General features: G+C 40.0%; 1 protein-coding gene and 1 non-coding gene across 2 annotated transcripts in view; both read left to right on the plus strand.

The window, feature by feature from the left end:
• Positions 1 to 313: 313 nt before the first annotated feature.
• TRNAR-UCU (transfer RNA arginine (anticodon UCU)) lies at positions 314 to 400 on the plus strand. The gene is given in 2 exon segments: positions 314 to 350; positions 365 to 400. It is a non-coding gene; the product is annotated as a tRNA-Arg (tRNA).
• An 8,525-nt stretch (positions 401 to 8,925) lies between these two features.
• The window catches only part of LOC141141173 (serine/threonine-protein kinase SBK1-like), a 28,938-nt gene continuing 21,949 nt past the window's right edge, over positions 8,926 to 15,914 (plus strand). The window contains exons 1-3 of the mRNA XM_073628875.1: positions 8,926 to 9,046; positions 10,213 to 10,415; positions 11,543 to 12,215. Of these exons, the coding sequence (XP_073484976.1) occupies positions 8,926 to 9,046; positions 10,213 to 10,415; positions 11,543 to 12,215 (997 nt within the window). The remainder of the gene's footprint in view (positions 9,047 to 10,212; positions 10,416 to 11,542; positions 12,216 to 15,914) is intronic.

Raw genomic sequence — 15,914 nt, forward strand, 5'->3', positions numbered from 1 at the left:
AAATTAAATAAACTTTTTTTGGGTAAGTGTTGCATGGCCGTGCATTTGTTAAAGCAATGCTGTGTCATATCTCAAAAAATGGCCCAGTCATGAAGGGGGGTAAATTTTCCAGAGGTCAAGTGGTTAATCACAGAAATACAATAAAGAAAAGTTTCCTCTCTTTACTGTTCTATGGATAGTCATAGGATCATTGGGATGAAAAATATGCTATAGACGCAGGGAAGAGGAGCGCCTACGTTCTGTATGTGTATACACACACTGTGAAGAGCAGAGTACACCTGTTGATGAGTTGTCAGAAGGCTCATAGCCAGCTGGCTCTGTGGCGCAATGGATAGCGCATTGGACTTCTAGCAGTGTTGTAGACATTCAAAGGTTGTGGGTTCGAGTCCCACCAGAGTCGCTTTTTTTTCAAAGGCCTGTGTTGTGTCAGGAGAGGTGTTACATGGTGACTCTGGAGTGTGTTCTGTGTACATCAGACATGCCAAATTAAGAGGAATAAATTAACTGGGGGCCACACTTACCCAACTCTAGAAAAATTATTATAGCACTTTGGTATTATTAGTATGTTAGTATAATTAACAACATAAAAAGTTCAAATTACAACATGTTATTGGCAAAAGGGGCCATAGAACATTTCCTGAAGTGCTGAGCTGCAAAAATCACATGAGGAAATGTAGCCTTTGTCTACTGGAAAATAGCCGAGATCCACTCACATAAAATCCTTAAATAAACTGAGAGCTGTGGACAGAATCACCAGCTTGGCATTTTCATTCAAACATTTGTACTGAATTCTGAAAAATTGTTTGTCAGAGTTTTCAATAATGCCATAATTGAATCAAGCAAGGTCCTTTAAAAATTTTGTCCAGACCTGCTATTTGAATGGATTCCCAGATATATTAAAAAATAACAAAAAATCAAAGTATATATATTATTTTTTTTTTTTTCTTGACTGAGGACTGCATTCAGAATTTCCTTCAGATAAGAAAAAGAAAAGAAAAAATCATCTTTCACTTTCGATTTCCCTCATTATTAAACTTAAAAATGGTTACATTTGGTCCTAATTGAACATTTCAAAAACCTACAATTTTTTAAACTAAAATTTTAACCTTGTATAACCAGCTTAAAGCCTAGTACACACGAAAAAATTCCACTTTTGAAGCGATCATACGATAATCTGATTGTTCGTAACAGCTTATGTCTGAAATCATCCGAAGGAAAAAACACAAAAATTTTCCTCCTACGATCCCAGATCGTACGATTTTCGTTTAATCAGTACTGGTTTTCGTCCGAAAATACAATACATATACATGACACCGCGTCTGAATTTTTATTCTGTCATACAGGAATTTTCGCATTTTAGTAACCTATTTGTTTTCAGTATGGAGACTAGCGTGCAAAAAAAAAAAAAAAAACAGACGATCATTAGTTTGATGATCTCATCGTGTGTACTAGACTTTAGATGTATTACAGGCTAAACCAGCCTTTTTCAATCAGGGTGCCTTGAGGTTTCTTCAGGGATGCCTTGGTAAAATGCCTAAAAATTGCCTTAAAATTGTATACAAGCTGGTGTGTGGACGACGGCTGCCTTTTAGTTACACAAAGCCACGGGTTTTCATTGTACACCATTACAACCCTGAAGCTGCTGGCGTCCTAACAACCATCGGTTGGTAAGGAGGATGTCAGTCGCCTGCATAGCATCCTTGTTTGACCCTCCTCTGCCCCTCTCTATCAGCATTGGGGTCACATTAGCTGAGTGATGGAGAAAAACTGAGGGAGAAGAGAAACATTGGAATACTAGTCAGTACTCGTGTGCAAAAGTGTATTTGCTGTGGAAGAATAAATCACTTCTAACGTTGGGTGTCCTGCTTGTGTGGATGTTGCTGCATTATGTAAAGCTATTAGAATAGTTTTTACATTTTAGAATGGGGTGCCTCGACTGTCCATCATTTTTAAAGGGTGCCTTGAATGAAAAGAGGTTGAAAAACACTGAGCTAAACTATGAATGCTAATTAACATTGTCCTCCCGTATGTATGATTCTAATTACTTGCAAAGATCCTGCAACCTTTTCTGTAAAGAGGTGGACCAGCTAACTCTGTTTAGAAATGTTCATAACCTAACATTCAGCCCCACAGTGCATTGCTCCAGTATAGGTCAATACCAGATTTGATGACAGATATACTGATCTATAATGAAGGGGTTTGTGGTCACTTAGGTTACCAAGTCTAAAGAAAAATGAAGAAAATATTGCTAAATGAGGCCTGCAGGCTTGATTGATAGAGTAGGCCAAAAAGCAGTAACAGTAGAAAATTAAAGCTGAGCGCCAGGCAAATGGCTAAATAAACAAATAAATACACAGGAGCGATTTTAGTTGCCAGTGGATTAGCCATTTTGTGTTTCTGTCCACCCAGTCTTAACATTTCAAAGCTCTGGCACATGGCGCAGCACTGTTCAGCAGAAGATCTGATTTTTCTCTGCTGCAGTCCACTAACATGTACAGGTCTTGTCAATTCCTACAGCCTGTAAATGAGCATAGTGAGCAAATGAGAAGCAGCAGACTCATAAGCTCATCTCCGCTTTCTCCTCCAATCAGCATGTTGGCACATGAGCACTGCAGCACAACTGGTTGGTTCTTTGTGCTGCTTCTCCTTCTCTTATGCCCCATACACACGGTCGGACTTTGTTCGGACATTCTGACAACAAAATCCTAGGATTTTTTCAGACGGATGTTGGCTCAAACTTGTCTTGCATACACACGGTCACACAAAGTTGTCGGAAAATCCGATCGTTCTGAACGTGGTGACGTAAAACACGTACGTCGGGACTATAAACGGGGCACTGGCCAATAGCTTTCATCTCTTTATTTATTCTGAGCATGCGTGGCACTTTGTCCGTCGGATTTGTGTACACACGATCAGAATTTCCGACAACGGATTTTGTTGTCGGAAAATTTTATATCCTGCTCTCAAACTTTGTGTGTCGGAAAATCAGATGGAAAATGTGTGATGGAGCCTACACACGGTCGGAATTTCCGACAACAAGGTCCTACCACACATTTTCCGTCGGAAAATCCGACCGTGTGTACGGGGCATTAGTCTGCGCTCTGTTGTACAATGGCTTACAAGAGGTCGAAACCCAGTCAAATTTAGGGACTTGCGCTAAAAGCAAAATACATATTAATGATTTATTAATATAGAACTGAAATTAAGCTGTGTCTAATAAAACTACGTATAGTTCAGCCTTAATGTATGCTGTTGGACAAACATGGTTCAAAGGCTTCTTAGTGCTGGTACAAATCCCATGGGGACACACCACCACCAAAGAAACATAAAGTAAAGGAATGACAGGGACACACAACACATACTGTATTAAAGTTTTCTGTGCTTTTTTAGTGGCAAGAGGGGCACCTAGTGTCAACCTAATAGGGTGGGGGGCAATTGTAATGTAACAAGATTTCACCGACTGCTTTCTGTCAGATTACTCCTTTGGGTGTCTGAGACATTAACCGGTTCAATACAGGGCAATTTCACCCCCTTCCTTCCCAGGCCAATTTTTAGTTTTCAGCACTGTCGCACTTTAAACGTCAATTGCGCGGTCGTGCGACGTTGTACCCAAAAAAAATTGACGTCCTTTTTTCACCACAAATAGAGCTTTTTTTGGTGGTATTTGATCGCCTCTGCGGTTTTTATTTTTTGCGCTATAAACAAAAGAAGAGCGACAATTTTGAAAAAAACACAATATTTTTTACTTTTTGCTATAATAAATATCCCAATTTTTTTTTTAAAAAACACATTTTTTCCTCAGTTTTGGCCGATACGTATTCTTCTACATATTTTTGGTAAAAAAAATCGCAATAAGCGTATATTGATTGGTTTGCGCAAAAGTTATAGTGTCTACAAAATACGGGATAGATTTATGGCATTTTTAAAAAAAAAAAAAATTTTTTTAATTTTTTTAGCGGCGATCGCGATTTTTTTTGGTGACTGCGACATTATGGCGGACACTTTTGACACATTTTTGGGACCAATCACATTTATACAGCGATCAATGCTATAAAATTGCATTGATTACTGTGTAAATGTGACAGGCAGTGAAGGGGTTAACCACTAGGGGGCGGGGAGGGGTTAAGTATGTTTCCTAGGGAATGATTTTAACTGAAGGGGGAGGGAACGCACTAGGGGAGGAGATCGATCAGTGTTCCTCCGTTCTGGGAACACAGATCGCTCTCCTCAGAGCTGACAGGCTGTGGATCTGTGGGTTTACACCCACAGATCCACATGCCGGCCCGGTTAACGGGCAATCGCGGGTGCCCGGCGGACATCGCGGCCGCCGGGCACACGCACCGGGTCCCGAGGAACGCGGCGGGCGCTCGCACTCCCGGCGGCGCGCGCGCGCCCCCTAGACGGCCGGGAATCCCAGGACGTCATATGACGTCCACCCAGGATAGGGGATCCCATCTGTGGACGTCATATGACTATGGGCGGGTACTGAAGTGGTTAAATCATTGCCATCTGTTTATAGACAGCTAAAGTGAACCAGTCATGTGGAAATATGGAGGCTGCCATAGGTGGCCAATTCCTGAATATTCTAGGTTTTCTGCCTCTGTGCCGATCTAGTGGCTTCAATACTTTACGTCACTGATGTGAAATGAGTATACAAGCAGAATAGCTAGAAGTCCTAAACTACATATTTGTGCCAGGCCTGTGCTTCAACGTATTGACACACGAGGTTGAACATGACAGGTAAGTAGTATCAGAAAAGGGTGGCAGCCTCTTTTGCTCATGACCAGTTAACTTTGAGAGTATTGAACATAAAATAAAACTGGTAGCTCTATCAAGTAGTTAAAATGACTACCCCTGCCAGGGACAGCTCTTCAACAACTAGGACAGTCAGCGGATAATAGTTAAACCAAAATATAAAAACTGGAAGTGCCAGAAGACAAACTAGTGGACGGTCTGATGAACCCTAGAATAGTCTTGACAAAGGCACTGGGGCATCAATTTAGATGTTTGATACTCGTGCGGGTAAATTTCTAGGAATCTTGAGCAGAGGCACATGAAAAGGGGTACCTGATATACATTCCTTGCACCCACTTGCGCTTGAAGACACCCGGTGCCAGACAGGAAATACTGAGCTGATTGGATTGATGAAACATTTACAGCAATGTTCTCTCAGCACTGTATGCTGCGTGGTGGTCAGAAATGGTGCTTTCATTATTTACACACCTTCATGGCAAGATTCTCATCCAGTGGGTCCTCCAGCCTTGGAAGAGCTGATACAGTATTGTTTTTGACTATTCAAGACAAATGTTTGGTGTCTTAGGGTTACAATCCTTCGTGTTGGCCAATCAAACAATTTTCTTGCAATTTCAACAATTTGCTTGAATTCTAATGCCCCGTACACACGGTCGGACTTTGTTCGAACATTCTGACAACAAAATCCTAGGATTTTTTCCGACGGATGTTGGCTCAAACTTGTCTTGCATACACACGGTCACACAAAGTTGTCGGAAAATCCGATCGTTCTAAACGCGGTGACGTAAAACACGTACGTCGGGACTATAAACGGGGCAGTGGCCAATAGCGTTCATCTCTTTATTTATTCTGAGCATGCGTGGCACTTTGTCCGTCGGATTTGTGTACACACGATCGGAATTTCCGACAACGGATTTTGTTGTCGGAAAATTTTATCTCCTGCTCTCCAACTTTGTGTGTCGGAAAATCCGATGGAAAATGTCCGATGGAGCCCACACACGGTCGGAATTTCCGACAACATGCTCCGATCGGACATTTTCCATCGGAAAAAAAAACGACCGTGTGTACGGGGCATAAGAATTTCTATCAGCTGCAGTTTAAAAACACTGAAGGTAGATTTCCTTGGTTTATTCGCTTGTTGAAATTGCTAAAGAATTGACTAAGTATATGGTCAGCATTAGGCCATATTCAGTGTGACGTGTTGACAGGGTTGTGCAAGGATTCTAGGATGCAACAATTGGCAAGTGGAACCATTGGAATTACTCATTGCAATACAAAGAGCTTCCAGCTTTTCTTATAAAAAAAAATAAAAAATTTAAAATTGGCCAACAAGTTGCACATTAGTAATTAACACCGTGTCTGGTACAAATGGTTCCTAAGCACTTCGTTTTTTTCTTTATTAGATGTGTCCCTGAAAGGGAGCATTTTTTTTGCTTCAACTTGTAACAAAACAATGCTCAAACAGCTTTTTACCTGCATAACTAAATCAAAGTTGATTAAAGTTTTCTAACCCTGCCCTTGGTTTGTGTACTGAGCATACATATGAATTGAGCACTTTACCATTTACACCTTCAGGTTTCACTAGCAAAAGAACAATAAATATAGAACGACTCCCGGAGACCTTTTATTGTCAGACCTGTGCAATGATTACATTTTGAATACAGACAAAGGCGGCTGGAACATTAGCTGCAGTGTTAAAATATCACTCAAATCCACTGCTTTAAGGGTAATTTCATTTTTATATACGTTATTGCAAATGTGATATTTTACACTAAGACTGGGAAATAATCTGAGTTGTACAATGAGATTCACATATTCTGTAGGTCTACTTCTCAGTTCAATTCACAGCTGAATATCTTGTGAAAACAAACCATGCAAACCCATGTTGTTACAAAAAGATACCATAATCTTTATTCAAAAATTAAAATCATATAAAAACCCCATCATACAAGTCATATTCTTATATATGCAACCATTTAGATATTTGGTACCCTGAAAATGTCCAAAAGGTTATCAAGTCCATAAGTCACCAAGTAGCCAAATGTATGTACCCATCTTAATAACCAAGATAGAGTGTAGAGAGTTTAAAACACCTGTTGGGTTATTATTGCTGCTTGTGCCCCCATTAGGGAGATTCACTCTCTCAATTTTCCTGTTGGCAGTTATCAGTGACAGCGAAAATGAAAGAAAATCCTAAAATTTGTCGCCAAAAGAGGAATAGAGAGAAAATCTTCTAATGAAGGCACCAGTTCTGGTGACATTCAGGGATTCCCTATCTTTGGAGGAACAGTCGATAGAACTATCCCTTAAGCCGGGTACACACGAACAGTTTTTTTTTGTGCTACCCAGCGGGTTGCACAAAAAAAACTGACAGCTCCAGTCGGAGCCACTTTACTAACCATGTAAGGTTAGTCCAGCGATCTCCCCCACTGGACTGTTGTGTTCTGACAGGGGGATGCCCCCCCCCACCCACCAGAACACTCCGATCAGCGATCTCTGCCATTGGCTGAGAGCGCTGATTGGGAATTAGCTGTTTTTTTTTTTTTAACCGGCCGTTGCCGATTGACATTTGTCCCGTGTGTATGGGGCTTTACTCTAACCAAAATTGGAAAAAAGTTTTACCTTTAGCTCTACTTTAGCAAAGAACATTTTTATACAGAAAGATTGCATAACCGAGCAAGGCACCCTCACTGTATATGATGGTGTGTATATAATGTACTGTACATTACTGTCAGTCCTACCTCATCTACTGTAAATCAGGAATACAAGAAGTAACCCTTTGACTAATGCATTTAATGATTTAAATTTGAGAGTCTGGTGTATGAAATTCCTTCTGAAATAGAAATGCTCTTTTTTCCAGAATTGTAATAAAATAAAGTGTAAAGAATTTTTTTTATACTTGACCAAGATATTTTTGTGACACCTTCAAAGTCCTACATGGTATGATAGTTTTTCAATATTCTGCTATAGGGATGAGACATTTATTTTTATCATTATGAACCTTATTCAGATATATACTTGAAAAGTATATAAAGTTGATCCAGGGAAAATCCGATTGCCTCTTGGGGGATCAGGAAGGAATTTTTTCCCCTGCTGTAGCAAATTGGAGCATGCTCTGCTGGGGTTTTTTGCCTTCCCCTGGGTCAACTGAGGGTATAAAATTGGACTTGTGTCTTTTTTCAACCTGACTAACTATGTAACTTGAATTACCTTTTGTTACAATATTGAGTTTTAGCATTAAAAAACCTAAGCAACTAAAGCCAGCAGCACACAGGCTAATCTGAGCAACAGCTACTGTATAGATGTTACAAAGCGTTCTGTAGTAGAACATATTAGGAGTGACGCTATGGTAATAAAATGGTTTATGAAATTTTATAGATTAATAAGTCCAAAAAATTATTAGAACAGAAGATATTTAAAACCGAGACTGGTGCAGTGAGAAGTAGTCATTTGTAACCAATAGTGTATTTTATCTACAATACCAGTTTTGCATAGAGCTATAGTTTTCTCCTTAATCACCTCAAAGATGATCTAATTATTGCCTGATCCCATAAAGTAGGTAAAGGCTAAAATCTAACATGTTTTACTTTTAAAACCCCTTTTTACTACAGAAGTTTTAATCTGAACAGGTCAAACGCCCTCAGAGGTTCAATTGTTGTCAACATTACCAATCTGAAAACAGTGAAAATAAAGACATGTCCACTCCCTACTACCCACTGTGATGGGAACCTGTTTACACTGTAGACACAAAGGAGTCACATTGATTTATCAAGTTCAGGTGATGATTCGATTTGCATTCAAATGAAGGTTTGAAGCTTCCTGGCTTGGCTCCTGTCTAAACTTCTTTATAAAAGACCAAGATGGTCTGTGAACCACAAATATCCACTTTTTTCAAGATCTTTCTAAGACTGGACCTTGCAGAAGCTATTTTATCAACTTTTGCAGAAACTCAATCTACTTTGAACTTCTACTCCTAGCTGTCCGTTCTGTGCCTAGGTAAGTCTAGTCTTCTAAATGTATCTTTGCTATATTGCTGGTATTTTGGTTTTCTTTTCAAAAAGAAAGTAATTGCAACATTTGAAATACATTTATAAAGAATTTTGAGCAAAAAGTCTTTACATAAAAATGTTGTGCTCTTATGTGCAGAGAAAGCCTGATATCACCATATTCAAAATGGCAGCCTACTCAACTTGTGGGATTGAAGGAAGAATTTGTGGTGAAGAATATGAAATCCTGGAACAGCTTGGAGAGGGTACTTATGGTTTAGTTGTGAGGGCGGTAGACAGGGAAATGGGTAAGTGAATTCTCCTAAATAATTACAAAGAGTATTTCTTATTTAGAAAAGCTGGCACTCCATTGTTTACTCTGCAATCTTGCTGCCTCTGCCAGAGCACCGGTGGTAAATCCACATTATAACACTGGGAGGTAGCAGCACCTACTTTCATGTATTAGTATTTCTGATTTGCCCAATTGTTTGAACCTTTAGAACAGATAACAAAGAAATTTGAATCTTTGCTAAAAAAATTGTCACCTTAGACATATGGGCTTTGTTACAGAAGTTTGGGTTAAAGATCATAATGAACAAAGATCAACCAGTTCTTCCTATCTTCTCAGTGCTGAATAAGAACAGGACAAAACTCCAATTAGGCAACTGGCATTGCTTCCCCAGAAAATAAGAGTCTTTCAACCTGTCTCAATTTCTCAATTTAATCCTCTTACATGTCTTTAACGTAACCTTGCCATAGGTAAAAACAAGAAGGCCACCTTTTTTCTTTTAAATTCTCCTGAAAGTGCTAGTTGTTAAGCCAAAGAGAAAGCCTTAATATTTTTAACAAAGTCCATATTTGCATACATGATACAAGTCAGTGATTCTATATACACTGTATATTACATTTGGAGGGTACAACATGACAGCCAAGAAATTGGCATTTTGAAGAGGAGCTTACCAATAGCAACCTTCCTGTTTCTCTCATGATTTGCTTTAAGCCGGTCATGTCATAGGCAGTTACAGTAAGCCACATATGCAGCTAAGCAGGTAACAGATTTTAATAACAACTGATGATTCTCTATGTACAACCCAGATACTTAGCATTTACAGAGGACAATTGTTTTGATTTAGATGTTGTGATATATGTTTTTATATGTAATAAATTAATATTTTATCTTCAATTGAATTTTGTGGTCGGTACCAAGATAGATCATTTCCCCTTGGAGGGCTGAGTAGGATGGCTTCAGCAACTATCCCCATTCCCCTCATATTTTGCATATACAGAGGACAATAGATCCAGCTGCATGGATAGCTCTATAACACACTGCTAACAAAGGCTCAGAGGAGCTGACTACATGTTGAAGAAAACCATCCAGTCTATGTAAAGTTAGTGGACTCAAGTATTGTACATCAGAGGTTTTTAGATGTTCAAATCTTATTTGTAAATCAATTCATTTTTTTCTCTTTAACAGGTAGACTTGTTGCCCTAAAAATGGTGAAAAAGGAACTAACCAAACGAGAAGAGTTTTTGCATGAAGTGTGCATTTCACTCTATCTTACTGGACACCAGGGCTTCATCTCTACCTATTCAAGCCCTCTGGAAGCCTCAGACCACTATGTGTTCAGCCAGGAATTAGCACCTGCTGGATCGCTTCACTCGATCATCCAGCCAAGCGTAAGTAAAATAAAGCAGCTGACACTTCAGCATTTGCTTGCCAATTTATTCATTTTTATATATATATATATATATGGTCCTAGGGATCCTGGAAATAAATAGTAACTGGTGTTTTGTCATGGGTACATTCTGTAAATTGCAAACATTTATACCAAGTAATGTTGGCCCGGTTGGAAAGAAATAAGGAAGGGTAAAAATCCCTGTCAGTTATTTTCTGCAGTCTACATTCTCTGGGCAAGATCTTTCTTAATCCCATCATGAAGATGAAGTTGCAGCACAGAAGGTTTTGCACCTTCATGCATAGAATGTTTGAAGGTGTAAAACCTTAAAGGATAAGTTCATGTTTTACAAAAAAAAATGAATGCACATTTTTTTTGCAGGTAAAAAAATGTGAATAAATTTATTTTTTTGGAGCTTGTAAACCATTGCACCAGCAATCAGCAGATCGTTGGTGCCATGCAGGTCTCCAGCAGAGCCTGTGTATCTGCTTGCCGGTACATCCCGTACAGGTAAGCAGATACAATCTGACAGGAAACATGAATGAACTATCACTGTGCTTCGCAGCATTGTGGTAGTTCATTGAAAACTACAAGCCGACAGCCGCAAAGGCTGCCGGGCCTTGTAGTTTTCCATGCACAGAGCCCTGTCAATCAGGGCTCTGTGCATGGAAGGGAGGGAAGAAGGGAGGAAGAAGAACCCCACTAGCTGTCACAGCGGGGATGCGCGGGGGCCGGTCTGTGTAACATGTAACATGTTATGAAAGGTAAACTTATCCTTTAAGGCTTTAGAACCACTTTAACTATTACCTTCTGCTTCAGAGACAAAATCAACAAATAGAGGCAGTTGCATCCCTCCACTACCACCTCACTTCCTAGGGGGGATATAGGAAACAATAACATGACATAAGTTGTAATGCTTCACCACTCTATATGAAAGGGTAGTCAAAGTTTTTAAGATGCAGGTAAAATTTTAAATCACTTAGACCTCCCATCTTTCCTACATTTCTGAAATATTTTAGATTAATTGCAATCATGTTAACATGTAATTCTATTTGCAGATTTAGAAATTAACATTGTATAAATGTGATATTTCACATGAATTTCATATAATCGTTTTTACTTTTCCAGGTGGGAATTCCAGAAAAGCTGGTTAAACGCTGTGCATTACAGATCACCCAGGCGCTTGAATACATGCACAGTAAAAAACTGGTGCATAGGGACCTGAAGCCAGATAATATTTTACTTATGGACAAGAGATGTCATAACGTCAAACTAAGTGACTTTGGACTCACTCAATGTGTTGGTACTGTTGTTCCATCAATGTCACCCATCAACCAGTACATGTCTCCTGAACTGTGTACACTAAAGCCCACGGAATCAATTGTCGTGGATCCTAGTGTTGACATCTGGGCCTTTGGTGTTGTTTTGTACGTTCTCCTCACTGGAAACTTTCCGTGGCAAATGGCTCTTGTTGAAAATCTATCGTTTCAAAGGTTTGTTTACTGGCAGAACAACATTGGCCACATGCCACCACCAAATGGTTGGAAGAAGGTTAACAGGAGGGTTCATGGTTTATTTCATGTACTTTTTGCCCAAGACCCCAGCTGCAGGAATGAAGTAGGAGTTGTACTAAACTATCTTCATTTTCCTTGGAACTTTGAAGATGCAACCCAAAAAGACATTGATCTTCTGGAACAGGAGAAAGAGGAAAATGTTGTAACAGGAGACAAGGAGATTGAAATAATTGTACTGGAGGGAGACGATGAATACATTATAATAGAAAATCATGGTGACATAGAATGTATTGTTGTGAATGATTATGAATGACTCTTGAATTTGCTTTAGTTCAAATAAACATTGCTTCTTTTGAAAGGCAACAGCAGTACCAGAGTCTAATCTCGGGAGGGGCACTGCCAGAAAATACATTTTTTGGGGGGAAATGGCTGGTGTTGGCGCTTCAATCATGACGGCACCATAGTTGTTATGGTGTCAGGATGATTGAAGCACATTATTTCTATTATTACATTGTATATAAAATTAAATAGGTCAACTCACCATAATGCAGAATCAGTGGGAGCCCTGAGCGTGTCACTTGCCACATCGCCTGCCACCAAATTAAATGATGCAAATCCTCAAACAATCCATGTTAATTCCATTTTGTGAGACAACAAAACATGAAAAATGCCAAGGGGAGTAAATACTTTTGCAAGGCACTGTAAGCCAGTTTAGGCAGGGAACTTCATAAAACAATTTTAAATGATTTAACTGATTTGTAAACAGAATTGATCAGTATAGATATGTGGAGGTTGTTAAAAGGTGCAAGCTCTGGGGTATCCCCTTAGCTTTAATGAGAACCCATCTCCTTAGAGAAGCCTATCCAGCCTCCAACTAACCTTTTACATTTCATATATTTACAAATATTATTAGCTCAGTCAGCCCATCTTATTTCTATCTAACAACTGTAATTTAAATTTTCTCCATCCGCACAACCCCACATTATTATCTCTTGTATCACGTGACCCTCCCTTGTGAATTGTAAGCTATAATGAGCAGGACCCACTGATTCTTTTTGTATTTTAAAGCAGAAGTAAACCCATCCATAAAACAGTTTCATTTCCGGCTCGTGCCGGAAATGTTACACTCCCATTGGTTGTGCTCTCAACCAAATTGTCAAACCATCCAATGGCGGGTGTCATAACTGATCACATGTGCAGAATCATGACAGTTATAGATTAAACAGAGGCAAAGATGGCAGCTTCCTTGGCTGAAAACGATAGGGGGGGTTTACTTACACTTTGACCATACTGTCTGCCTTCATTTTGTAAAGCATTGGACAAACTGTTGGCACTATAGAATTCCTGTATAATACTATTTATTTAGCAATGGCACCTTTCACATTTTATCTTGGCAGCTTATCTTTATACCACCAACATATATGAAGGAAACCTAAACCCTAAAAATGTATAACTGATCTGTTGTGAGAAAACAGTCAATTGTAAGATCTTGGTAGGTATAGGGACATACATTTGTTAACATTATTTTAAGCTCAATCACTTGATTTTTTTTTTTTTTAGTTCACTACAGCTTTAAATGAGTGGTTTTGCTCTGCTTAGCTTAAATATAATTTGCATAGGCACAAATTTTAATTTTTAATAGGAGGTTAGGGGGGTTATTGAGCATTTCTACATTTCACATAAGTCTGAGTTCACACTGTTGCGGATTTCCCAGCATCCAATTCACATGTCAGGAGATTGTGACCGGCTCTCTGTGGAGCCGGTTCACACATCTCCAAAGCGGTTCTGGTGCGAATTGCGAGTCCTGTGCATCTTCTAGTCTGTTTCAAGTCTGAATTCAGTCAAACATTCGGACTCAAATCGGACCTGAAACTGTGAACAGGGACGCACTGGACCCCTGCTGTGAGCCGTTCCGTGCTTCAGTGTGAACCCAACCTAAAGCACTTGCTCTCATTGTGGGCAACTTTTAGTTGATGCCAAATGCAGTGCAATTTGAAATGACTGGGGCCAATATTGACATTTAAGGCTCTTAAAACCCCTTATTAGGAAAACTGTATAAGTTAAAATATATTTTTAGCCCTCAGACATACCCTTAACTATATCTACAGTATGTTCTGTAACAACAATTACTATTATTTAGTGGCTGTATTTGGCTTTACATTTACTTTATTGGGCATAAGTGTAGTCAAAGTTTTAAGAGAGGTGAAATTTAAAATTAGTTAGATCTCCTATCTTCCCTAAGGCCCCTTCCACACGGGGCAGATCACAGGTCCGTCTCCGCTCACTGGAGCAGGGAGGGGCCTGTTAGAGTGCCGCTGATTCCTATGGAGAGATCGGACGAAAACAGACAGCATGTCCATTTTCATCAGATCTCATCCGATCCGCCAAGATGGATGGCGAAGGTCTGTTTTTAGCAGATCAGATGTCAGATGGGTGTCAGCGGACACATCTCCGCTGACATCCATCTCCCCATAGGAGTCAATGGATGGCCCGCTTGGATCCGCTTGAAAAACAGACAGGCGGATCCGAGCGGGCTTGTTAGGTGAAAGGGGCCTAAATTTTCCAAATTATTGCTGAAATAGGGAATGAGCCCAGCCTCAATAGAATTGGAGATGCACTGGCTGGGCACATAACTAATTAAATCAACAACAGGTGGTTAACCAGTCATGACTACAAGTCTTATGGGATAACTGGTAATAGCAGAACCCTGCAAGTTAAAGCCAAGGAACTACATGTACCAGCATGCCTGCTGGTCTTTGGGAATAGTAGAGACAGATCTGAAGCAAAGCTGTGACAGTCAGCACTAGGTTGACCCAGTCATCCATGAAAAAATTTGATTACTCAAGCGCATTGCCACTTGCTTCCAGCAAATTTACTGTACCTAAGGGTCCTTTCACATGGGCGATCCGCCCGGCGGAAACCGCTTTGTTCAGCGGGAGATCGATCCGCTGATTCCCACTAAGCAGGCGGCTAACAAGTCCATCTCTGCTCACTGTGCTGAGATGGAGCTGTCAGAGCCCCACTCTCCTCTATGGGGAGATCAGATGAAAATGGACCGCCTGACCGATCCACCAGACGAATGGAAAATAGGGTCACCATTCGTCTGAGTTTCACAGACAGGATCAGATTGGATAGAGGCGGATGTCAGCGGACATGTCACCGCTGACATCCACTGCTCCATAGGAGTGAATGGAGCGTCCAATCATGTCCAGTCTAAGCCAGCTAGAACTGTTCCCACAGAAAATAAAAGGCTAAACCAACCTGTCTGATCAATTTCTTGAATCGGTAATTTTTCATGTTTTAACATAAACCTGCCACGAGAAAGACACGAAGACCACTGTATTTAATCTCTCCTTGAGCGTGCTAGATATTGGCTGTAATGCTAAAGCATAAGCCTTAATATTTTACAAAGTCCTTATCTGCATACTTGTTCCAGGTTAGGGATTCCCAAAATTTTAATTGGAAGGGTCAGTATGATAGCCTGGCAATTGACAGATTTGATTTAAGTTGGCCATACATACTATAGTTACAGTGGGCCACATAAGCAGCTTAGTATTTAACAGATTTGACCATCAAATGTGATGGGCACCTATCCACAACCCAGATACTTGGCGTGTTCAGGGAACATTAGACCTACAGTGCCTTGCAAAAGTATTCACCCCCTTGGCATTTTTCATGTTTTGTTGCCTGGAATTAACATGGATTGTTTGAGGATTTGTATCATTTAATTTACAGAACTTGCCCACAACTTTGAAGATGTATTTTTTTTTTTATTGTGAAGCACACAACAAATAGGACACAACAACAGAAAAAGTCAATGTGCATAACAACTATTCACCCCCCTAAAGTCAATACTTTGTAGAGCCACCTTTTGCGGCTATCACAGCTCCAAGTCACTTTCTATGAGCTTGCCACATCTTACCACTGGGGTTTTTGCCTATTCCTCTTCGCAAAACTGCTCCAGCTCCTTCAAGTTGGATGGCTTG

This window comes from Aquarana catesbeiana, linkage group LG04 (genome assembly GCF_042186555.1).
Source record: "Aquarana catesbeiana isolate 2022-GZ linkage group LG04, ASM4218655v1, whole genome shotgun sequence".
Classification (NCBI taxonomy): Eukaryota; Metazoa; Chordata; class Amphibia; order Anura; family Ranidae; genus Aquarana; species Aquarana catesbeiana.